Source organism: Alligator mississippiensis, chromosome 3, assembly GCF_030867095.1.
Source record: "Alligator mississippiensis isolate rAllMis1 chromosome 3, rAllMis1, whole genome shotgun sequence".
NCBI lineage: Eukaryota > Metazoa > Chordata > Crocodylia > Alligatoridae > Alligator > Alligator mississippiensis.
This window is the reverse complement of record NC_081826.1, coordinates 13870884-13897342: the sequence shown is the minus strand read 5'-3', so window position 1 is coordinate 13897342 and position 26459 is coordinate 13870884. Positions and strand designations below refer to the sequence as shown.

Genomic DNA, 26459 nt, shown 5'->3' with positions numbered 1-26459 from the left:
AAAATCAAGACTTTTTAGACAACTATTTCTGAAAGCTTAAAATAAAAAGCGACAAACTTCTCCTTCCTTCTATTAGTCACCATATTTATGCAAAATTTCAGTTGACTACACTAAAAAAGTCAAGATCCATAAGCACCAAAGGAGTCTGGATGAAAACAAGTACATAGGCTATTTACCAGTGACATTTAAGTAGTATCTTAAATGTTTCTCTAAACACTTACTGCATCATTTAGCAGGTAAGCCGTATCTTCCATATCCAACACCATTTTCAGACAAAGCAGTGTGGCCAATTCAACCGACAAGCATAAACAAGCAGAAGGTTTCACTCTGCCTTAGTGGATAGCTGGTGTATGCAGACAAGCTATTATTCTACATAAGCCCGACTCCCATAATTCCCCCATTTGAACAACTAGCACTCAGGCCGACGTCATTCTTAAATAGGATTTGAGTCAGGGTTAGCCAGGAGAAATGCCTCTTCAGCACAACTTAGACAAAAGAGAAATGCAACTCTACCACATGCAATGCAGATCACCTGTTCTACCAAAAACTTTTGTACGGTTTTCAAGTCACAGAGTTAGTTTTGTGTGCAATTTGTCGACTCCTGTTAACATTTCACATATACTACTAAAAGCAGAACCCCAAATCAAACTATTGTATATTTAAGAGAATTAACATCTTGAAATTTTACTATCTCCTGGAGAAAAGCTACGCATTTTCATGACAAGATATGGGCACATTAGGTTTTAAATAAAAATCTCAATTTACACAATAGTTTTAAAAATAGTACCCTTATTCTGTATATGGGAAGAATCAAAAGAGCCGTTCTGAACACATTAATGACATGTACAGTCTCCCAAATCTATCATGCCACAATTCACTAGAAGGTGAATTAAATGTATTAGTTACACTCACTCCACAATATACAAACATTTATTACAGCTCAAAATGACTAATATTTTGTTTATGGCTTACTTTTTAGACTTGGAAAACAACCCGCTTTCTAATCAAGACACCTGGCTGCAACTAGATTGAGCACTTATTAAAACCAGCAGAAGAATATTATTTTGCATAACCCTCCCACCACCCTAGAGAAGCTTGCATACCCTATATTTCCTATTTAGCAGCACAGAGATTGACAGGCTTCTCCTACTAATGTACTGCAATGCTGTGGTGCACACTAACTGTTTTCAGTGTATACTGAAAAAACTAGAGCATGTTTTAGAGTTTGCATTTACAACTGATGCATTTTCCTTTCCTATATTGGATACAAAACCCTTTTTAGATCAGACAAAGCCACTGATATGTAACCAACATCCTGCTTGCCTCCTACACTCTATTTTTAAGTAGTTTAAGATGGGCAAGAGTTCAGCTAGTTAATCTCAATTTAAGCTCAACTGTCACTAAGCTATTTGTAAGTTGTGCTCCTCATAGGACAACAACTCTAACACCCGATGCAAATAAAACTGCCCTTCTACTAGTTAAAGTAATTTTTCATTCATCTCTACTAAGAGATGATGCTGTGGATTTTTAACTGGATTAGGCCATTTTCCACAAGCATAAATATTTAGTCATGAATGTCAGACTCCCATATACATGGCCAAACGAAAACAGTTTCTTTAATGATATCAGTCCAACAGCTTTGCATCATCTCCACTGATCTTATTATACAACAGGGATGCATCTACATGATGGGGAGGAGCAATTCTCTAAAATGCAGGGCAGCAAAAACAGATGGCAACACATCCTAATCAACATCCATGTGATAGTAAGAGGCTCTTTACCAACTGATTTGTATTAAAACACTATCTTGGAATGAAATCCAAGGTACACTAATCCGAGAGAAGGACAAAGACAAACATGCCATCTGTTCATGCGTCTCTAGCTTCAAGAGAGGCGCATCTTTGCTCGGCACCTTATAAACACACACAGGTCATGCAAGAGCTGCAATTTTGGAGATCTCCATTTGAAAAAAAAAAAACAAACCCCCCCCCAAAACCCAATCTGGTTTAACTTTGGGCTTTTTGGTCACATGATTCTTTTCTAGTCATAAGATTAGAAAAGTAAAGCAACCTGCATGTGGTTGGCATACAGGAAAGCCAGCCCATTTGTTTCCCATCTTCTCCAAGATATTTGAGAAGAGGGGGATTGAAGATAATGTGGACATGTCTCTGTTGTGTGTGTGTGTGTGTGTGTGTGTGTGTGTGTGTGTGTGTGTGTGTGTGTGTGTGGTTTTCGTTTGTTTGTTTTTAATTTGTTGGATACACACCATGTATAAAGAAACAGCAGGCATTCTGCTTTAAAAGTGCAATATTTGGTGTTCTAACTCAAAACACTCTGCTACATCAAGAGCATTTTAATACCTTCTTGGAAATAAGATTATCCTTAATCCCCTATTCCTCTTGGTACACTTGTTTTGATTTGTTTAAAATGAAGAACCCACTGGACACATCACTCCTACCCCAAGATATTACGAGAAAAAGGCTTAGCAACTTAAAAAAAAAAAAGAAAAAAAAAAAGGAGAGAGACACACACACACGTTAATAACGTTAGCAGAATCCCTCTTTAGGCTTCTTTTAAATCTGTATGATGCATTATTCCTTAGTTTACTGAAAGAGAAAGCTTAAAATCCAATTTACTAACTGCTGTTTAGACCCTTGGGGCACTTTTACACCTGCTCCAGGGTGGAGAAGAGCCATGCTCCAAGAGCTGCTTCAATTAAAGCACTGCAGTGTCTTGTGCATCACTGCTCCTGCACTTCAAAGTAGTGATGGGGGGACTTGAACTTAAAGCACTCCTGCTGCCACTGTTAGGTTCAGGGACACCGACACTCCACGAGGCTGAAGGAGTGCTGCAATTGCCACGCTCCGAAGGACTGAATTAATTAAGTCTCCTCTGACACACTGTAATTACAGTATATTGGAGCAGCCTCCATGCTTGTATACAGGCACCCTTGGTTCTCACTTTGCTCCTCTCCTCCTCTGCACTGAAAAAAATATTTAAAGCATTTTCAATTCCAACTTTGCATTTTAATATTTGTCTCTCAAATACTTTAGGGAACATTGATCTAAAAACTATAGTTCCAGTATGGGGAAAAAAAGGTCCAGTTCCAAACTCATCTTGGTTTGTATGAAAAACTGAACTTGATCAAGCTTAATCTCGGAGTCCCAAATTTAGGTTGACCAGTATTCAGGTAAAAGTAATCGAAGTTAACCTTAATTCAGGTGCATGAAACTGGAAGCTTAAGTAGTGGGCTTTCAGCAGTTCTGAACAGCATCTCTTCAAAAATGATTAGGTTGACTCAGCACTTCCAAGAGTCAAGTCACATGTACTTAGTATATAGATATATTCCACAATACACACATTTTGGTGGCCTATTTCGGGCGCTCTAGTTTTACAACTGTAGCTGGTGCCTTTTCCCATCTTGACTAGTAAACAGGTTCCAGTACTTTGCCAGGATAAGTGAAATGGCAACATTCCCATACCTCTTTCTTCCAAAAAAAGCATGCACCAAAACCTAGGAAGACAATAGAACAACAACAATTTAAGCCAGCTGGGGACTCGCCCTTACACAAAGGGGAGCTGCTTCAGGTCAAGTTGTGAAGCAGCTCTATTTCTGACAGACAGGAAGCCAGGGAATCTGAAATGACGATCATTTTAACAATGAATACAACTGGCTGGCAGACAGCTGAGATGATAGTAACTCATCTCTGCCACCTACTGCTTGTGTACAGCAAGAAGCAGTTCTGTCTGATTATTCAGGAAATCAAAGTCTGGGGCTCCTACAGATGTGCAGGGAGCGCGCCGACACACTGGAACTTGATGCGCTCCGGCAGCCTTCTGCATCACATGCATCGGCGTCCCTGCGCAGAAAGAGTAGCAGAGGCATGCTTTGAAATAAAAACGGATACACGAACTTTAAAGTACCCCACCGCCATTTTTTTAGTTTGGGGATGCTGGTACATGCGACATGGGTGCTTTTAATTAGCGTGGCTCACTAATTAAAGTGCCCAGTGCCACATCCAAGAACACATGTCAAAGTGCCCCTGGTGACTGATATTGGGGATTTTTTGGAAGTGTTCTTACAGTTAGAAAAAAGTAAGCCAGCACCTTTTAATGGTGCCTGTCTAGCAGCAATTGTGGTCACAAACTTTTACCTGCTTAGGAAGTCTGTCAAATATATGTAAGCCAATAGAGGGCTTATATAGGTAGTGTTCTGTTCTACACCGAATTTAAGATAATTGACTGTAAACAGTTAGAGGCTTATGTCTGGAATATCCTACTGCTCATGACACACCTGGCAATCTGACCAATAATCCAGGTTTTGTGGGTAATTGCCACTTAAACCAACTAATACTACACACAGGAAAAATGGAGGAACATTAGACTGAAACTCATTCCCAGGTAACCGAGTCCATTTACAGGCAGCCACTTCTCTACAAAGTTCACAAAAACCATCCATTCTAGCCTCTTTCACATACTACAGCCACAAGCATTTTACAGAGATGAAAAAAAAAAATCAGCCCTACAATAAAAAAAGTGTGCCACAGATAAAGGGCAAATGGAGACAAGGATAGCATCACCACTGCATTTGCAAAGAATATTAGATCAATTAATGCTTAGACAATACCAGCAGAAGGATCATAGCCCGAGGCTGCATAGGAAGGCACAAAAAGCATGGTCCTGTTGAGCTGAACTGGAGGGAAGATATAATTTGGTACTCCAAGGATGTTTAAGATTTCTAAAGTATCCCTAGAAACAACTCGACTCCCATCTACAGCCGTAGCCAATATTCTACACTTCGCAAAGTAGAAAAAAATATCAAAAAGTCTTCCTGATGTCCACAGGTGATCAGCAAAAGCCCCCGAGGCATGGAGATGGGAGTTCCCTCTCATCCCATCAAGGGATACTAAACCCTCCAATGTACATGCCGAATGCACCACTCATTGCTCCAAGAACATCCTTGTCCTGTTATCCCTTCCCTTAACTTGTCAAGGTCCATCTTGAATCCTACTCGCAACACTTTAAAATATTTAATAAGCAGATACAAATACCCTCTCAAAAGCAACTTATGAAACGTTTGTTTGTTAGCATCTCCATTTTCAGAGCCTGACCTCAGTAAGGTGAAACAACATTTTCCAAATTGCTACCTAAACTAGAAGGTTCATCTTGGACCTGCCTTTTACCTAAATCCATGTTTAGGTATGAAATAAATGACTACATCTCTAGAAATGCTGAGCACTTAAAATGTTAAAATCTAAGTTGGAGACACTCGGCATTGCTTGAAAAAACAAGGTACTTATTTACAGGCATATGTAATGACTCCCCCTCAGCTGACACGGAGCTGAACTAGGGATCTTGGAGCTAAAACAAACAAAAAAAAGCTTTGAGCTTCCTGACATCCAGAGTTCAGGCTCTAGGTAAGAGTTTTATCAATTGATATCTTCAGAGGAGTACCCGTAATAAAGTAAAACTCAAAAATAGAACTACATAAGATGAGAGAGACTTTGTAAGAATGAGCCAGAAGAAAAACAGCTCTCTCTCAAGAGTCAGCATGAAGTTATCACAGGATAAGTGACAAAATCCACAGGTCTCGCTTAGTAGTGGATTAAACAATCAGAATAAATACCCCTCCCCCCCACAAGCAAAAAACCCTCCTTCATCCTCCCATATCTTTCTCTCCTTCATTTTGATCTTGGAAGGCAGAGATCTAGCTTTTAATTATAACCAAACCCCACAATATTTAAAGTATTATTTCAAGAATAGAGATAGAAGACAAAAATGTCATTTTAATTCTTTTTACTAAAAAATGTTGCAGTACTGTACTCTACTTCTTAGCAAGCTTTATCTGGGATTCAGACTGATCACCTGTTCTAAATTAAATCTGAACCTAACCAAAAAACCCAACTGTCCCACAACTTGTCCCATGTGGCCATGTGCTGTCACATTTATTCTAATAAATAGCTGCCCAAAAAATTAAATCTGTCTTTAAACAATTCTTCAGCAAAGTAGATTTATCCCATTTAAGGGACTGCGTATCAAAATCCACAAGAAAGAAAAAGGTGGATCCAAGGCATTATGAAAGTAAATATTTTTTCTGGAGTAAATAAAGTGGTAATGGAAGGAAATATTTGGACAGTTTTGCCCCTTAAGCTTCATGAAACATAAGAATACAGTACTGAAAATAGGAAATAACTAGGTTGCACATCATTGCACTAAGCATATATAAAAATTAGATAAAATGCAACAACCCAAATTTTTTTTCAATAATATTTTTCCCAACTAAAAGTTGGGTACAGCGTATTGAATGATTTCAGTATTGGAGAACTGCCATTCCATGCCCCCAGTGGCTGGGTAAAAACAAAACTGTGTTCTCATACGTACTCTTCCCAGAACAGAAATGCAGTTCAGACTTATCAGGACTTGTATGAGCTCTGGTAAGTGTGGATATATAGAAAAGAGGTAGTCTTTTCCATCCACAACTTGGATGGAAAAATCTTTCTGTATTATATTAATACATCACCTCAAAACAATGGTGAGTAAATAAACTTTCCACGTAGCTTGCATTAATGTCTTTGCAGGAATAAAAGCACTGCTCCGTATATTTGTTTAGATTAGTCCAATCAACTGCATCTTTGCATAACAATACTACTGAAGAAAGATTATAAATCAAGGCAGAAAGGCAAGAAACTCTGAAAACGTAAGTTCATGAACACTCATAAACCTTTAAGTGGAAAAGGGAAGCCACTTTTATAATTGGCTGTGAATTTAATCTATGGCCTCGTTGCAAGTAAATAACTGAAGACACTAAACCTCCAGTCAACTCCTTTATGCTTTACTGTTTTCCACAACTTGGTGCTGACCACCTCTCCACATGCCTCAAGATTACCTTGGAAACTTGTTTTCCATTAGGGAAAACATCAGACTATCTATATTCCAGAAGGAAGTGCACATATTTTAACATACTGCAAAAAAATTCACCTTCACTGAGGTTGCCAAAGAGTCACATTTGGCAAAAGTAACTGCTTGCTATGCTCTTTGAAGGCGAGACATTTCTCAGCAATCTGTAATGATTTCCTGCCATCATCTTCACATTGTTATAAGGGAGTTCTAGCCATGTTCAGTGTTGTATTTTGCAGTTACATTAGCTAAGACTCGATACATTTTTGATCACATGTTGCTGAATGTTTTGAATATTTGTTCTCACCTCTGTTTTACCAAATAGGGAAGTGAAAAAGGGTTTTTACTTGCCTGAGCATCAAACTCTGGAAGGAGGCGAATGATTGCCTGTGAAAAGATTTCAGACATATTAGTGCAAGTGTCTGCAAAGCAGTTTCAAAGTGAGCCTGAAAACGCATACACTTCATGTGAAAGCTTGCGAGAATGACAGATTTATTTCTTAATTTATACAGCTCCCAATGTAGCAAGATCACATCAAGATGTCAGTGAAGTTTCTCTAACAAAGTGCAAGATTTGGATTCAAATATTTTAGACACCAAAGCCTCACAAGAGATGAGTGACTTATAAATGCTAGCTTCACTTATAGACCAATTCATCTCATCAGAGAAGCTAGTATATTCATTCGAGTAAAAATCAGAGTTGTCCATTAACTTCACAACTCCAAGCAGAACCCAGAACTTCTAATTCACGTTCCTTTAAAAGTGCATGCCATCTAATGGTTAGCATCAGTGCTTTTCTAGACTAAACAAATACAACATTAGAACATGACACTAAGCACCAACAGCTCAATCATGCAGCAGAGACCTATTTCTACTTAAATCAATTGGATTAATTGCATCTGCCAGGTAGGCAGGGTTTCACCTTCAGCACAGAAGTGGACTTGACTTCATTCCTGTTGTTCAGCTCATGTGTTTTGCTTTCACCATTGCAGACAAGCTGTTAGCCTGTCCAGTGCATGCAGAAGTAGGCATATAACAGGTCCCCAACCCAGGTGGCTTTAAAACCTCAGCATACATTTGGCTGCTACTTAAAATATTGCTAAAAATATCAATATCAATTAAAATCAAGACTAATTGCATACATTGACCGTATGTGTGAGAAAACTTGAGCAGGTGGTGGAAGTTTCAATTGGGTAACTTAATGCAAGACAGGAAAAAGCAACACGATTTCATTGGTTGCAACATAGACCAGGGAAGGATAAAACAGGACAAGTGACACCCTGGTAAGAAAGTTACATTATTAGAGTGGTATGACTAACACTATGTTTAACCAGTAACTGTCACGGGTCCACCAGCTGACATAAAAAATGAGGACTTAATGACTTGAGGTCCGAGTCCAGATGTTAAGAGCCATGACATATTAGGATCTGGAAAGTGTCTTGTATACGCAACCAGCTGATCCAGATATCAGATTGAAGTGTTTGGGAGTTCAAGTTTACACTGTTACCACCCAAGATAGATATTTTAATTTATTTTTTTACAGTGCTGACCCCTGATGGTGAAGTCAACTATCATGCAGTTAAGGTGCAGCAAGAGTGGCTATTCACCAAGTTAGCGTAAATTTTCTTGCAAGCTAACTGGTACAGGCCTACCAAGTTCTAGAGTGCGTGATTTTCATGGAGACTGCAAAATTTGAGTGCGCTCCATGAAACAGCAGGCTCACTGCAAAAACAAAAAAGACAAAAAACTTACTAAAAATAAAATGCTGGCTCCCCAGAGGGATCCAGCAGTCTTCATGATGCCGCAGTCCCTTGCTCAGAGGCATGGAGGACCCACTGTGCTCAGTCTGTGAAAAGGTGGCGGTGCCTGCAAAAAAATCAGCCAGCCGCCTCCTTGAGTTACATAGACCCCTACTTATTGGGCATCTCGAGTAAGAGCACACATCTTTTGTTGCTCAATGCAACTGATTTGTCTTCTGCACATGATAGAGACCCCACACAATTTCTTCAGTGTCTCATTAAGATGCCAACATTTTCCAATAAAACATGCTTAATAACTGAAAGGCTTCTTAGTAAGAGAGCAAAGGAACAGCATTAGCAAGTGATATTTGCACGATAACAGGATCTTTGCTTCTGGAACTCTAAATGGTGTTCCTGCTAGTTTTCAAACAGTGTTTTCATGCTAATACTGAGTAAAGGACATTACAGAAATAATTTAACACAACTGAAGTGAAATTGTTTGCACATTAAAGACTTTTCCAAATTTTTGATGCAAGTAATTTAATTTAACAGGGGTGGGAAATGGAGAGAAGATTACAAATACAAGAATTAATAGTTCCAGCTAAGGTTTACTGTTATCAGTAATTATGGTCATACCTGAAAAAGATTAACAGAAATAACACCCGATTTTGCTATCAGGGCAAATTTGGCCAGTCCATGAAGGATTCGGCTATTTCCTGCGATGCAGTTTATTTCGAGTCAGACATCAGACTGTTGCATAGGGGTCCATGATTAGTAGGCCGCCTTGCCCAGAGTGCTGCGGCTTCATGGATCATTTAGGTGAGCTGCAATTTGAGTGCCAGTTCATTCGGTCCCAGCAGCATATATATGAGTATGGGCTTGCCGCCCACTAAACTACCTAGGATCCCTGGCGGGTGTTGGAGTTCCAGCTGAAGCCAGGCTAAAATAACAACCCTCCTATGCTACTCAAGCTAAAGTGTTAGGAAGCTAGTTAGGTTTCTCTGCAAAAACTTATGACACCGTTGGAGGAAACTATAAACATGGCTCAAAAAATAAAAATTAAGAACCTTTATGAACACTGTTTATGCACTGCTTTTAAGGCACTTTCATCCACATTGCTTATTTTTGAAATGCATGTAAATAGCCTTGCGTAACCATGTCCACACTAATGAACTGTACCAGCATAACTGTATCTGTTTAGAAATTACTAGTTACAGAGATACAAGGTTGTATGGGCAATTCTTAAGGAAACCAAAACATGACACAGCAAGAAAGTTATCATGGGACTTCATGCCTTTTCTTCTTGAAAGCCTTGAGAGAATTTTTACAATTCTTAAAATATGAATAAAAATACAGTTCCAACTCTAGCCCTAGATTATAAAACTAAATGTTACAATTACCTCCTCTTTCTCTACCAGAGGCTTCACCTCTGTGAGGTCCGCATCCTGCAGTTCCACAGACATGGTCAGTAACCGGTATCTGCAAAGATCAAAAGAAATTTAAGGAACTTGTATTTTTAACCTTCCAACCACATCCAACTACCCGTCATTTTTGGTTCAAACTGCCCTTTCCCACAGCTAGATCTAAAACAAAAGACATGTTTCAACACTCTCAGAAACACTCAGAAATACACTGAAACAAAACAAAAAAGTTAAGAGACTCAAGACAGCATGATCAAGTGTCATTCAGAAGGCACAAGGAAATGAGGCGGAGATCCTGTAGGGGAAGCAGCCTGCAGGCATGTCATTGAAGACCACAGCAGAGCACGTATGCCAGAGGCGGCAAGATCAAGGGTTTTGTATATAACCAGGAACCTACTTGATTCACAACCAGACAAAGGAATTTTCACAGCTTGGTCACAGCATGAAGAGCAGATTTCATGGGCATTTCCCAGCAATCGCTCTTCTTGCCACTGGTTAGTGGGGAGGCCCCGGTGGCCCTTCCTGCCCTGCATCAGTCGCACCTTCCACACCCAGGCAGGCTGCGAGGCAGCAAGGACCACGGGGAGCCAGTATTTTACTAACTTTTTAAGTTGATTTCACAGACAATTGAGACCGTCACAGGTTATACAAACAGAAACTTCTTTCTGACACTCTCTCACTAGCATTATTGATCCTAAAAGAGGAATTTTACATGATTATTTCTCTGCTTCCCCCCCCCAATGATTTTTTTCCAATTTTGAGGAACAATTGTTATTTATTTGTAGTGTTTGAACCCTAGACCCTTAGATACACAGAAGAAATCGTGCTCAAGTTGGAGTGACTTATGGCAAGCGAGTGGTTGGCTTTTGCGTAGACTTGTGACATAAGCCACTATTTGCTAGAAACAAGCGAGAAGCCAAATCCTTGTGCCTTGTTCCTGGCTTTGGAAAGGAAATGCTTTCCAACAAGGATGCGTCTACACTGCTGCAAGGCTGCTGTTGAAAATTCAGCCCGGCCCATCGCTCCCACTCTGCAGGCTCCAAACTGGGAACAAGGTGGTGAAGATGCTCCAGCAATGCAGCCAAGCTGCTTCTCTCAAGAAGAGTTAGAAAGAGATGAAGAGTAGCAATGGGAGGGAGGAAGAGAAAGCATCCCCAAAACATCCTCACTGCTATATTTCTGGGTTGGGAGCCTGTAGGTACATAGGACAGTTTTCAGCAGTTTTCACTAATTTTGAGAGCACTGTGGAGTCAGTCAGACACGTCCAAAGTTACAGACAGCATCTGAACCTGCCACACTCTCAAGGACAGCCTGGTTAAACAGATAGAAGCGTGGGGATGTGTCTTCTGCAGAAAAATTAAGATAAAATGTAAGCTAACTTGTGTACCCAAGCAGCTTATCTGAGATGAAATGTCTGTAGAGCTGATTCAACCAACAGTCCTGAAGCCCAGGTCACCTAAGGATCCAGACTAATTTGCATATTTTTACATTGTGCTGTGGAGGAATAATGTAGACAGACCCTGTATCTGACCAAGTACAGACCTAGGTTCTGTTCCCAAGTCTGTTATCACAGTAGGTTAAGTATGTTAAGTAAGATTAATATATTTCTTTAAGAAAAATTCTTAATTAAGGCCTAATTATTAAAATTATTTGAGATTAATAAATGTTTAAGCAGTACGAGTCCATTTCCAAAAAGTCTTAAAGGAACTCTCCACTGGTGGAAATCACTGATTAAACACCTGGAATCAGAGCTGGTTAGACATGCTAAACCAACTTGACAGCAGTAGTCTCTACAGGTACAGTGAGAATCTCAGTTTATTCCGCTTCTTCAGTTCAAGGATTTAGTTACTGAAAGCTGAAAACATGATTAGGAGTTAGAGAAGCAGAAGTGTTTGTTTTCCCACTTGTATTTGATCAATAAAAAAAGGTGAGGTCTATCTGGAAGAACAAGGTAACCAAGAAAAAATAAATAGATAAATAAAAACAACAACAACCACCACCAGTTAATTCAAACAGTATTAATAACCCTTCTTTTGTTTTAGAGTTAAAGCCAATTAAAGATAATTAAAAAAAAAATCAAACTATTTATCCAATAACATTTAAGGCACTTTTAAGTAACAAAACTAAACTAAAGTGGTATTTTTGTGCACTTGAGTTGAATTCCAGTTTCATCCAAATACACCTTAACACAGATCACAAGTTAAACTTAACTAATAAGTCGCAATATCAGAAAATGTGATGTAACTACCATATTTACTCAAATAGAAGATGACCCTGATTATAGGACGACCCCCAATAATTAGATTCTATATATGGAAGAAATTCATAAATTTGTTACACATTTTCCAGGAATAGAATCTAATTAAAGACCTTGTCTCCCTCCCACTGCTACAGCAGGAATAAAATCAGTAGAGGCGGGGGGGGGGGGGGGGGGGTGGGATGGGGAAAGAGGTCAGGTAGCCCCTTTGCTTTCTGCTTCTCCCAAACTTTTACCCCTACTTTCTCCTTAGTGTCAGACCCCGCTTTTCCTGAGCACATGGAAGTGAGGAGCAAATTTGGAACCAATAACCTTGAAGTTAAACATGGCTGTAGCAATCTGAATATAAATGTAGTATATCCAAAATGGATCCTTTTTTCTTTTTGAAACTGCTGTAAATTTTAGCACAGGCACTCCATAAACACACTTTTGAGCAGCACTTTGGCACCTACTTGTATACATCACAAACTATGCATGCTATGAATCCAAAGCTAAAGGCTCATGGTTTACTATATTGTTAACTGGGCTGGGGGGTGGGGAAAGAGTTGGCAGTGAGGCTGACTGTACTTCACGGGCACTCCCATATATTTTATTCAAACGGACTGCACTAACCTATCTTTGTGGTAGGTTCCCATCAGCATATTGGTCCAGTGTAGGTCATGTGTTCGACAGGCATGCACAGTGTTAGCTGCAATTAAATCAACTTCATAGCTGGTTTCCATTGACGAGTGCATGCTGCTTTTGGCAGCAGTTTAACAGATGATGCATTTAGTGAGATTTCCTTGTATGCACTTACAAGATGAAGGACTTCCTCCCCCCATACTATTTGGGGGGGGGGGGGGTAAAAACACAAACTCATCTTGTATTCAAGTAAACATGGTATATAATTTCTTAATTAGATGCATATCTCTAGGACTAACCCAGATTAAAATATGTTGATTGGCAACTAAAATAGAATCTTTACTCTAAATTCAGTACTATTTTTATGGTTACCAACTAATCTTTAGGAGTATAACAAGGCAAAACAAGATAAAAATTGATCATTTCAATCATGGTTTCTTTCTTACTTATAGCTTTAAAGCAAACCCATCCTGCCTACCATGTCTGACCCAGTGCTTGATAAGCACCGTGAAGTGCACAGTAATATTAAACCATATGCAGTGGTAAACCAAGGAGCTTTGGCTAGGGCCGAGGAGCTAAGAGCTGTGCCTGCCTCGCCACCACTTTCCCCAGTCCCTGGTCATGACACAGCTTTCAGGTGGTGAGGAGCTGCACCAGAGCAGAGCAGCTTGAAGCGGTGTCTTTGTTGCACCCACTTCTCTGCCCTCCTCACTGTGATACAGCTCTCCACCAGCTAGAAGCTGCACCCATGTTACAGCTGGGGAGCAGGGGTCTCGAGAAAGCAGCAGCGACTCAGGCACAACTTCCAGCTGCCTGGCCCTGGTGCAGCACCTTGCTTCCTGGCCTCAGCGCAGGCACAGATGCAAGCCCCTCCAGCTCAATGGGCAGGATCTGGCCCACTTGCCATATGGTGCCAACCCCTGCTCCAAGACGAAGTGGTTCAGGGAACACACTAGAATTAGTGCTTGTGGAGTGAGAATTTTGTTCACAGGGAATAGTTTTAGGCTTCCAGAAGGTTAAAACACTTAATAGAAAGAATTTTTTAAAAAGGACTCCATGCCCGACTCTTCTGGCATGAAAACTATGGAGTTCAATGCTCCTGCAACACATTTTGTAAACAACAAGCTCAGAAGTGCTGAGGAACAGGCTTCATTGCTTTTATGGTGATTGGAGTAAATATTTACACATGACAAGACAGGCATTTCACATCTGGAAATACGGATCTTTAAACTGTACAGCACAGTTAGATCACACATTTCCACATCCCTACGTTTTCTTCCTAGGCTCTCAAAATATCGGAGAGATTCTCAACAAAACCAATGCTGCCGATGTAGCTGGAAAAACACTAAGCCACTTGTTCACAAAACCTGGAGTCCAAACAGTGCCTGACCACAGAGTAAGCACAACTGATCTGCTGACAAGACGACTGGGAGGACAGTGGTTTTGTTTTACCCATGTTCAGTACAAGTTTTATCATGTCTAAATAGGTGCTTTGTGTTGCCCTCTAGTGTGACACCGTCTCTTGCAGCTGAAGTAACCGCATAACTTTCCCAAAAAGATACCGTACAGACATTCTTTTGTACACAATTTCAAAGAGTTTGTCTTGCTGAAGTGCTCAAAATACAAAGTTTATTTTATACTTTCAAGCATTAAGGCATAGTTGCCAACTCAGGGGAGGGGGGGAAAAACAAGGTTTTCACTGAATTTGGCTAATTCAGCAGGGTTTGGGTCACAGGGTCTATACTAATCAAATACCCTGCCCGCATATTTAGAGTCGGTTCCCACAAACTTGAACCTGGCTATTAAATAAACCACATGGAACTACAATGTAAAAAGGATTAAGTCCCCTAACAATCATGCTGGGATTGAGAAGGATTAAAGATTTAAATGCATGTTAATTGTTGGCATAAAGTCTTCTCAAACAGGTTGCATGTAAATGCTTGCCAGCCTAGAGGACAGAAAGCAGACTAGCTCATGGTAAGCTCGTGGGGAGAAGCAGTGGGAGAGAGGAAGCCTGCAGGACTCTGAGATCATTACATTTTCCGCTGCAAATACACTGCTGAGAGCCATATTCTGTTCAAATTCACCTTCCCATTCTTTCCTGATGGCGAGCCCTACATTACAGCTGATCAGAGAAGCAGTTTGTACAAGGCTACAGGTAAGGAGTCTGTTCAGGTGTGTCTACTCTTCTAGCGTGGGCCAAAACACATGCCCCAGTCATAAACAGTTATTACTGGAAGCCAAGCAGAACGTGCACCCAAGTCAAAGAGGGAGCAGGCAGAGAGCACAGGTGGGGCAGGAAGCAAATCATGAAAACACATGGAATGAAAAAGGACTGAAGGAGACAAGAGAAAGGGCAGAAAAATGCTGAACAGTCTTTTGATATAATGGCATTTCAGGGAGAAGAAAGGCAACGCCCATCTATTGCAATGAGGACTCCAACAAAGAGATAGGGAACTGGTGCACTGTGGCAGACACCCAAGAACAGGCATGCTACATCAAGGTAGACAGGCTTATTATGCTGGAACAGAGGATCTACATTACAAGTCTCTTATGAAGACAGATTATCGGACAAGGATAAGCATTCATCCGATAAGGCAGGTCAAGTGCAGCAACTGAAGAAAGGTACCTCCAAAAAAAAACAGATCATTTCTTCACCAGAGTGTCTTATCAACTCTGATCATAGCCTTCCGATTCTGCTAAATTCAGCAGCTGAGGATCGGTTAAAATCACTTCTTCACTAGCAGACACTGGCCTGCCTCAAAACCACCTACACACCTCATGACTGGCAACATATAGCCATCAAACCTCAAAAGGTAGCAGTGTATTTGCAGTTAGCAATGGCACTATTCCCCATAGTGGGCAAAGGTTTAAGAGCAAAGACCCAGACCATTGGAAATTCCCAATGGTGCAGTGTAGGCTTTTCTGGAAAAATCACTCCTTCCATCCTCCAGGTTTCGTTTCACAATAGTAGAGCGAGGACAAGACAGGACTGGGAGAACTGGAGCCCCAATTTGGGCCAGCCCACTTGCAGGGTAAATATCGGATGGCTGAATACGTAGTTTAAAAAGGGAGCTTTTGCTAGACACTTTGTGTATACTATTAAGACAGCTCAGGCTTCTGCTCAAGCTTAAATTTGGTTTTCCCCCACCCTCCAGCTCCCCTTCCAGTTTGCTAATGAGCCAAAGAAATAAAATCCACAGAAAAAAATAACCAGATACCAGATAACTGTTCTTTCATACACTACAGGAAATGTTTAGCTTTAGTACAGTTGAGTATCAAGGTCACACTTAAGTGTCAATGTGATAGGTATGCAACAGGAAGGAAAAGCGGAATTTACCTTCACCTAGTTACTTGATAAAGTGAAAAGAAATCCAAGGAAAGCTCAATTACTATGCAAGACAGACAATTTAGAACCATCTGCTGGTACCCAAAGCTATTACAATGCAGATCACTCCTATTTCAAGTGTTAACAAACAGTGTAATGTGTTACTTAGCCCAGGGTTTCTAGACCTGTGGGTTGCAAGAACATAGGAAAGGGTTGCGAACAAACTTTAAAAATAGATGAACAAACTCCAAAAATGGATTCTCCTCTAAAGGCAAAAAAGATGAGAGAGTGGCTTTTCCCTCGCAGGTTGGCAGAGTTCCAGCCGACAAGACACTGCTTGTGGCCCCCCCATATGACCCCTTTGCCCCACACACTGGGGGTCACGGACCAGGGGGTGGGGGCAGCAGGTCAGGAGTGAGGGGCACTGGGTCAGGACTGGCCATTGATGTTTACTAATGGGTCCTGGTACAAAAAGGTTGAGAACCACTGACTTAGACCAAAGCCAAACCTCAGCAAGTGTTAAAATGCACTTGATAGTATTTCTGCTGCAAGCAATACACATACCCTTGAAGCCTAAAGTCTTATGAAATGCAAAGCTACGGTACTATGAAAAATAACATTATATGCAATTAAGTTGAGCCATTTAATATCAAGGGGCTCTATGGAGCAACTGAGAATTACTACTGTGGGACTCTGGCATCCCTAGTCTCTGTAGAGTAGCATTTCCTATAACCTAGATTCTGCCTTATATCTGTAAAACAGATGCTTGCTAAAACTCTGGACCCGCCTCTATGGGTCTACCTTTCCAAACCCAACAGATTCTGGTAGTGTTTGAGCTACAGTTTAATCAGTAAAAAACAGACTCCACCAGCTCATTAACTGCACCAACATATTCCACTCTATAGAAGAGAAAACCACAATAAAGATAAAGCTGAAAAAGCCATTAGACTGAATTTCTAAAAGCATTTGCAATAGTTCATGAAGGTTAATCATTATCTTCAATGCTAGTTAAGTCAGAACCAAGTTAAGCAGTGATCAAGAGTAAGAGGCAAAGAAACCCAACATTTGACCTAGAAAGAAGATGTATGGGAGCACAGTTTTAACCTTATACATGCTCAGTTAGTCTATTCATACGCTAAGTAAATGGAGCTGTATACAAGTCTGTCCATGAACAACAAACACAAGGATCATTATTCCACTATCAATTCTCCAATGACCTTGAACTTAACAAACAAACAAACAAACAAACAAAGATGAACTAATCCTACTAAATGCACCCAAGGGAGAGTAGATGCACACCTTTCTGTGGTTATTTGACCCCAGTTGTCTTTCCTGCCAAGAGCAGGGGGGGCTGGACCCAACAATCTCACAAGGTCCCTTCCAGCAGTAAACTTCTGTGAATCTGAGTGGAAGAACCAGTGTAACTCACATTTAGGAATAGGATACATTACCCAAACAGCTCCCATCTCTTAAATTCAATTTATATTACAGCTATTTTGCAGATAAATTCACAAGTTTAGTCTTTTAGGATTTGATGCATTTGGAATTATTGCGACAAAACTGTACATCTTCACTGTATACATAATCAGGTAGTGTAGTGTGACACTTCTGTGTGCACTTAATGAGTTCTCTAAGTAGTTGTGAATAATGTTAGGTCAGGGGTTGGCAATGTTTTTGGACAGCACGCTGAATACATCCGCAAACTCTGCTGGTAAGATGGGGTCTCTGATACCATGTAGCTTCTCGGCCTTTTGTAGGCCAAGATCGCATGGAGACCCCATTTTCTGTATCAGTGAGATGCCACATAGTATCTTCTGTACAGTGACTGAATTACTGTCACTTTGGTAAGGTATACATAAAAACACAACAAAAAAAATCTACTCCAAGCTAGGAAGGAATGTGCTTCCCACTTTAAAATGGTAGCAAAATTGCCAGTTCAAGTGTTTAATGAATTTCAAATGAAGGTATAATGATAGCAAAATCCTTTTTTTTCCAAAGCCAGAAAAAAGAGGCTTAAAGACTTTTAGTCATTTTAAATTTAGATTTGTGTAATGGTACTAATCAAATCTCATCAAGAAAGTAAAATATCTTAGATGACAACTTGTGAGTCTTGGGCCACGTAACAGGAAAATAAGTGTTTACCATGAAGCCAGCAGCTGACTAGCAGCTGGGATTGTGCAACCCATTCCAACCTAATAGGAAAGACAGCCACAGTATTTCTCCAGCCAAATCTAGCCATTTCATCATATCCTTACAGTTAGGAAGCTAAGTGCCAGGCTCTCCCCCAGGCAGTCCTTAGCTGTACTACTTCTTTCAACTATATGTTCTGCACTATGATTATCACAGTAGTATCTAGTAATCCCATCATGGCAGAGGCCATGTTATGCTACCCATGCCTTTAGACAGTGAACTCCTCCGAACAGAGATCAGTTGCTCCTTCAACCCTAAGCAATGTATGCTAGCAGCACTATGTAAATAATGCTATGAAAGCTCTGCATTAACTAGTTTGTCTCCACCTCAACCTTTATAACTTCAACATTAATACCTTTGCTAAGCAGTAACTTAATTAAAATGATTATTCCTGATACAGCTACTGGTCCTGGCCTATTTACAGGTTCAAACATCACTGACATCCATTGACAGATTTCAGAAAAATAAAGTTCTGGCTTGCAAAGAAAAATAAATGTATTTTATGGACATTCCTTCCTTCATCCCACACCCAAAGAATGATGGTCTGTCAGGGTGTTTCAGGTTTGCAGAGAACTGGAAAACCTGCCAAGATTCCAGGTCAGGGCTGTTTCTGCTACCACCGTTCAAACACCACCTAGACAGGCGCATTACAGGCGCATGAAGAGAATACTTTAGGCTTTTGTAGTTTAAATGATTTGGTTAGCATGTACTGTCTTCAAAAGCTTCTAGTCAGAGGGGCACGGGTGACCCAAGGTAACTCTGGTAGAGATCTCCACGACTTCAGCTTCTGCAAAACTACTTGCGTAAAAAAGGCTGAAAGTGCTTGCAACTGGAGGGAACTTTCCGGCTATGAATAGTACCATCCTTCCGAGCCTGCTTCCCTGCACAGCGGCAGTGGGACTGACGAGACACCACAGAGGCTCAGAGCTGCTATTCAAACCCTCCCAGCGACTGTGAATCAAGTCACTGTCTGTCTGCTACTACTGGCAGCAGCTGGCACTGAAGCATTTCTTCGGGTAAGAGGAAGAGACAGACAGAGCAAGCATGCGAGTGTGCACACAAACACTAGCGAGCAAGAAGGTGGAGGAAGGGAAAAGAGGGTGTGGTTTAGAGGCAGGTCCCTTTCCTGGAGCAGCAAGTGCCTGCAAATCTTGGAGTCTGACATCTCTTGGAAGCCAGGGCAAAGGCTTCCTGGGCCTGGAGTCCATGATACTACAACCATTTCAGGCAACTGCTAAAAGCTCCATCTTAGAGACTTAAACAGCCTCATTGGTTTTTTCTCCTAAACTGGCTCTCTTTTCCTAATGATCCTCGCAGCCCTCCCTCTGTACCTACTCCAGGTATACAATATTTCTCAAATGGATGCCAGTAGGAGAACTGAAGCTTTAATTAGAAGCCAGGGATGACAGCTTGTCAGAAAAGGGGTCATCCCTACTCAGGAGCTATAAACTAGGCCTAGACTTTCAAATTAGTTACAAGCCAGACATTTTGCAACATGGAAGAAACAGCTTCTGCCACAAAAAGCAGAGAAACGGCGATAGATAGTTCTTGCCACTTGCTGGGCCGTGCAATACTCCCTTCCCTCTTCCATGAGGAGGGCTTGGTAGAAAGTCCCTAACTTCTGCCAAGCTGCTGCTTCTTTAGAAATCAGATATAGTGCCCTCTTCGACTGCGAAGGAACTGCCCAAGTGACACAGGGCAGAGAGCGGCCAAGCCTAGAGCTGAGAAGTAAACACGTGAGTGCCTGCAGAGATGCACGGGAAGACACAGCTGATGAGCTTTGTCAGAGTAATTTTTTTTTTTTTTTTTTTTTTTAAAACAGCTATAGCACCTACACCACCATAAAAGCTTTGGACATTGGTCTTGATTAAAAGAACAAGCTGCGTTTCTGGAATCCAATCTCCGTCGCCTATTCTGGCAGCAGAATCATGCTCTTCAAGACTGCTGAAAAATAGGAATCACAATTCCCACCATTCAGCTCCATCTGGTAAGTAACTGTGCAACTAGCCAAGTTTGGTTTTCCTCTTTTGTGGCTACAGCACAACAACTATCACTGCTACCCAGTACTCTTTTAGCAGATGTGAAGCTTAATCAGTTAGGTGAGGGTTAGTGCAATATTTAAACACTACTATATGGTGTTTGAATGCAACCGAAGAAAGGAAAAACATGTAGAAAGCAAAACGTGAGCACAATCTCGTTTCTTATGGAAGAAGACATCATAGCATCTGATGAAGTAGGCTGTTCCTTAAAAACTTATTTGTCCGAATGAGATATTGTCTGAAATTGGGCAGATGGCAAGACAGGGCGGCACCTTAGAGATTGACACAGCTAACGGCCTTTTTATGTGGCAAAGGAATTCAAGTGTAGGCAAGGATCCTTTGGCCTTTATGTTTCCTCAAAGTGGGTAGTCAAAAGTACTCAAATTTGCTAGTTGAGATCATCTTTTATTAGACCGACTAGACAGTTGCAAAAAAATTAAGAATTTTTTTTGGAACTGTCAACTTGGTCTAATAAAAGGTATCACACCTCTAGCACACAGATTGCTTGTTTTCTTAGACCAACACAGCTACAACCTTTATGCCTCAAAATTTGCTATGCTCTCAAAGAACGCTTTCCATTCTGTTTGTTAAATGTTAGCCTGAAAATGCAAGGCCTTTCACCCTTCTCTTCCAGATTTAGTTCAGAGAAGTGATTTTGGTCATTTGATTCTAAGGAGTCGGGCAATAAAGAACTTCTAAAAATTTCAAGAACAGGGTTAACTTCTTTAAGTGAAAGAATGTAACTTTACTGGACAGGAAAGTAAATACATTTTGACTAATGCTTCCTTGAAGTGTTAAGGGTTATTGCAGAACTAGTTTATATCCTTATTTCAGAGAAAAAGCACATGAGCCATCATGCTTAACTCTATAAGTATGACTAAGTACTTCTAAATTTTTTTATAAAAAAAAGCAAGTTAATACCCTAACTACAGCAACATGATATAAATAATTTTATATCCATGGCAAGTTTCTCATGAAGTATAAACTTATCCTAAGAGAAATGCAGCACATGATTACCAGAAAGATCAAGCCACCCTTCCTACTGGTTTTGCATTTCTTGCCAGTAGGCATGTCCACTTGTTTGCTATTGCACTGTAGATCAAGAGCTTTAAAGTGAGGCCCCCTTTATTATTATTCTACAAAAAAAAAAAAAAAGCTGGTCCTGAAATTTTAGTTGCCTGGCACTTGGTTGTTATCAAGTGTCGAAGTGAGTTAACTAGACATGAAACACTCTTCTGATCTCCAAAATTTAGGGATGAGCATCTTCCCATCCTCATCTGGTCATTATGGATTTAAGCTGCTGCCCTAGTTGTCGCTCCTGGAAATAAATGGAGGGAGGGGAAATGTAGATAAAATAAGGAGGAGGATCAGAGCAATGGGGAAGCGTTGTCACCGAGCACAAGCAGAGTGCAAGGATTCCTGCTGCAATACTGCCTACAGCCACCTCCCTACTAATTGTTAAACAAACAGTTAACACAGCGGCAACAGACATCTCCCTGCTGGAAACCAGCTGGAAGAGAAGCCAGTTTTTCAGCTACACTTAGGTCAAACAGGAAGCAGGCAATTAAAGGGCTTGCAAAAGTAGAAGGCATCCAATTTTAAAAAGGAACTATCTGCGTGTGGTCAGTATCCAGCTGAAAAAAAAAAAAACAAAAGAAAAGAAAGAGAGAGAACTACAACTGGAAGGCTGAAATAAGAAAAACATTAACAAATTACGTCCACCGAAAGGTAGTAGCTCAACAACAAGAGGGAAAAGAAGTCGCAAGCACAACCTGTCAAAGCAAGAACTGCAAAATCCACAGGCATCCTGCTGGTGGAAACAGACATGGGTGGAAACGAGACCAGCAGCGCGGGATGCCGCGGTGCAAGAAGCAATCCCAAAACAACACTCGGTGCAGTCCGGACACAAACACCCCGCCCCGGACCAGCACCGCCGCCGCTGCCCGCCCGCCCGCCCGGATCCCGCCAGCAGCACCGAGCAACCCCTGCACCCACCCGCACGGCGTCTTTATTTTATTATTACTACTATTATTATTATTAATGTTTAAAGCAGGCGTCCAGCAGCTTCCACAAGCGCCGCGCCTCGCCCTGCGCGCCTAGAGCCGCTTACCTGGCCCGGCCTCGCCCCGCTCCGCTCCGCTGCCCGGCGTGTGGCGCCGCCGCGCCGCCCGCGCCGCTTTATACCCTCCGCCCGCCCCGCCCACGGCCCCGCCCCCAAGGGCTGAGCGCGCCCCGACAGCCCTTATGTTTAAAGCGTGATGTATAGACCCCCCTTTGGGCCTTGTTACACTTAAAGCGCATTGTTTGGACCCACCTTGGGTCCTGTTACACTTAAAGCGCATTATGTGGACGCTCCCTCGGGGCCTGTTACACTTAAAGTGTGTTGTGTGGAGCTCCTCAGGGCCCGTTACACTTAAAGCGTGTTGTGTGGGCCCCATTACGCTTAAAGTGCGTTGGATGCCCCCCCCTCGGGCCCCGTTACCCTTAAAGTACATTGGGTGGAGCCCCTTTGGGGCCCGTTACACTTAAAGCGTGTTGTGTGGAGCCCCCTTGGGGCCCCTGCAGCTGTTAGGTGTAGCGCGCGCTGTACGAGCCCGTTCGTTGCCAGGTGCCAGTGGCAGGCTGTGGGGGCTGCCACCTCCCAGGGCTTTGGCACAGGTTTCAGCCACAGCCTCTGGGGCTTGGCTGGGAGTTTTGGGGCAGCCATGTCCCGCTGGGGCTCGAGGCCCGCAGGCCCTGGTGTCGTGGCTCCCCTCAAGACGAAAGTTGGGAAGTGGTGGTTGCTGCCCTGGGGGCCCTCGAAGAGCCCTGTGGAGCGCATCGGGTGACCCCATGCGCTACATTGGGTGCGCAGGGCCTGATCCAGCGTACAGGGGACTGATTCTGGGGTGCAGCGCCCAATCCCCATGTATGGGGGCAGCGTGGGGCCCTGACCTGGGTGTGTGGGGCAGGGAAGAGGCATCTCGGGGCCTGGGCATGGTGCCCAGCGCCCAATGCAGCCTGGCACTACTCCGGAGGGACCAAAAGGTGAAGCCCTGCTGAGCTAAATAAAACCTGCCCTAAGCACCAGAGCTCTTGAAGATGCACGTGCTGTGGGGGCTGGGACAGACACACAGTTGTTTGTTGGTCCTTCTTGCACTGCACCAGACTCCTGACTGTTTATCTCAATGGAGCAGGGCAATGTTAGCTTAACACAGGTTAAGTAATACAATCTGGAGATAGTGCTGGCTGGAAGAGTCCCTAATTGCTGTGCTATAATGGCACTGAGCATGTGTTTTATTGCCGTTTGAGATGCAGTTAACGCGCGCTTCATGTAATATGTACTGCCATTTTACTGCTACATGTAATATGGGCAAGGGCCTAACGTGGCGTCTTGTGTATAGGTTGCTGATTGTCAGCCCCAGTCTTGGCACTGCACAGGAGCTGGTTCAAGACTGTGTTGTGCTGGGCCGGGATCAATGAGCTGGGCTCCTATTAACCCCCTGGAGTGGTGGGATGATAGATGAACGCATTATTTAATTGGATCTAGAGACACTCCATTATTTAATTGGATCTAGAGATACTCCTCCAGCAAAAAATCTTAACTTTGCTACCATATGATCGTACTTAACACTACTTCTTGAATGCACTGCTGCTTCATCGGCAGCCTAAAAGATGGAATGGAGTGCACCCTCAGCAAGTTTGCAGGTGACCCCAAGCTGGGGGGAGTAGTAGATGCGCTGAAAGGTAGGGGTAGGATTCAGAGTGATCTAGACAAATTGGAGGATTGGGCCAAAAGAAATCTCATGAGGTTCAACAGGGACAAGTGCAAAATCCTGCACTTAAGATGGAGCAACCTCATGCACTGGGACAGGCTGGGGTCTGACTGGGTAGGCAGCAGCTCTGTGGAAAAGGATCTGGGGGTACAGTGGACAGTAAGCTGAGTATGAGCCAGCAGTGTGCCCTCGTTATCAAGAAGGCTAACAGCATACTGGACTGCACTGGCAGGTGTGTTGCCAGTAAGTCAAGGGAAGCAATTATTCCCCTCTATTCAGCACTGGTGAAGCCACATCTGGAGTAACATAAAACAAGACTTTAACGTACAACACCTTGCCTTGCCTTCTGCCTGACTTCAATGTAGCTAGCTGCCTTTCGCTACTGGAGCTGGGTGGCTTGTGACAATAATCAAGGGCTTCTCACAAAGTCAGTAGCTACTACCAGGAACAGAGGACATGAAAATCAGGAAAACCACTCACTCCCCAGTGAAAGAATGATGTAGCTGAAACTTGAAGCCTGGAGCCAGGGTTCCTATTCCTCCACACTTTACCTGCCAGCAGGCCTCCACTCTGTGCAGTTTCCTACTCAACATAAAAGTGAATACAGAGGCAATTTGCAAAAGGACCCAGGGATCAGTAGTTTTCAGAAGTCCTAAGAAAAGCAGTGCAACAGTAAAATCTCATTGTAGAAAATAAAAAGAGTGATTGCATGTGGATAACTTAAAGTCAAGCCAGACTAATAGAAAGGCTATTTGGGAATTTCCAAACAAATCGTGTGTATATGACACATCACATGCTGCACATGCTCCCATTTAAATCACTGGTAAAATGCTAAACAATTTCAAAGGAACAGCATTTGATTGCAACACATTTCTGAGTCCAGGGATGTGCGTGCTGCAAGTGGTGAGTCAGGTGTTCACAGAAACTGCTTCTGCGATAGTCATCTCCGTTGCTTATACACAATTAAAAGGCTAGGGCTTTGTATACAGATTGCTACCTTATACCCCGTGTTATACCACGTTATAGCTGTCCAATGTATAGAAATCCACCATGGAATAGGTTTAATTTGTGAAAGGTCTGAACTACTTTTGTATAAAGCCCTTTTCTCTAATGTGTTGTGAGACACCTGCACTACCTGTCTCTACTCTCATACTTCTGATTTTAAAATGTTTGCTCTGTGTTCTGCACCAGCAAAACCCGTCTTACTAACAGAAGAGAGTGTCCTCATGCAAGGTATCTGACTGACAATAAAGTTCTAAACTGAGCGCTGAAATAAACTCCCTTAAACTCACTCAGTTTTTATAACTGAATAATAACTATAATAATGCTAGCTTGTATGAGAGTACAAGTTACTGCTGCTCAAACCCACCGTTGTTGTTCAGTGTTCGAATCCTTGTCTGTCACATGGCAGACCTGGCTTTGATTGCAGAACACACATATGATGACAGCCATCAAGGCACCGAATGTCTGAACTGGGTCTGGCTTTTGCATACTGTCTATGGTCTAAAGTGGAGATGGAAGGTCTGGGCAGCCTCCACTCCTCCATACTCCTGCCTAGTCATACGTGTTAAAGGTCCTGGTGACCTCTCACACATGTACCATGATACAGAAGGATCGATGGTTGCCTACTGCTGCTAGACAGTAAAAGTGTTCAAATGCATGTTAGTATCTCTGCTGCTAACAAGTATCCCATATCTGAAAGTGGGTGGGAAATATTTTTTCTGGGGACAAACAACCCACTAGGTGTCTTAGCCTCACTTGAATTATTATATTTAGGAAACAGCATAACTAAAACCATGAAATCCAGCTGGATGCAGGTATGCAATAAGTTGCACACAAAGTTTTTGTGAGGGTTAAAAATACTCCTAAAAATATTATTTGATACTATCTCTATATTTTCCCATGCAGGAAGCAGTTGTGACCAGCTGAAACCTGAGATCCTACCCCTACCTTTGTTTCAAGGTAATTTCCATCATCACAGATCCTCACAGGAGGTGAGAGGCTCCGTACCAGCTATGTACTGACTCCCCAGAGTTTTCCGTCTATTGACTCCTCTGTGAAATCCTATGAAATATGAACTTTCATTTCTACCCAGGAGAACTTTGACAATCCTTTCTCCAATGCCTGATGAAGGGTGTTTGTGCCCAAAAGTTTGCAATTAAAGAATTTTTTTTGCAAAAATCTTGTTGGTTTAATAAAAGATATCAACTCTA

The 26459-nt window shown here is 42.0% G+C and overlaps 1 protein-coding gene and 1 long non-coding RNA gene across 2 annotated transcripts in view; one reads left to right on the top strand and one right to left on the bottom strand.

The window, feature by feature from the left end:
* Positions 1–22656, bottom strand: part of NDRG1 (N-myc downstream regulated 1) — a 44456-nt gene extending 21800 nt beyond the window's left edge. Inside the window, exons 1-3 of the mRNA XM_006276526.4 lie at positions 22602–22656; positions 10036–10114; positions 7249–7284 (exon numbers count right to left, since the gene is read on the bottom strand). Coding sequence (XP_006276588.1) covers positions 7249–7284; positions 10036–10098 — 99 coding nt within the window. The 5' untranslated portion in view covers positions 10099–10114; positions 22602–22656. The remainder of the gene's footprint in view (positions 1–7248; positions 7285–10035; positions 10115–22601) is intronic.
* Positions 20350–26459, top strand: LOC132249218 (uncharacterized). Its single transcript, XR_009460619.1, has 2 exons — positions 20350–20439; positions 26155–26459. It is a non-coding gene; the product is annotated as an uncharacterized LOC132249218 (long non-coding RNA).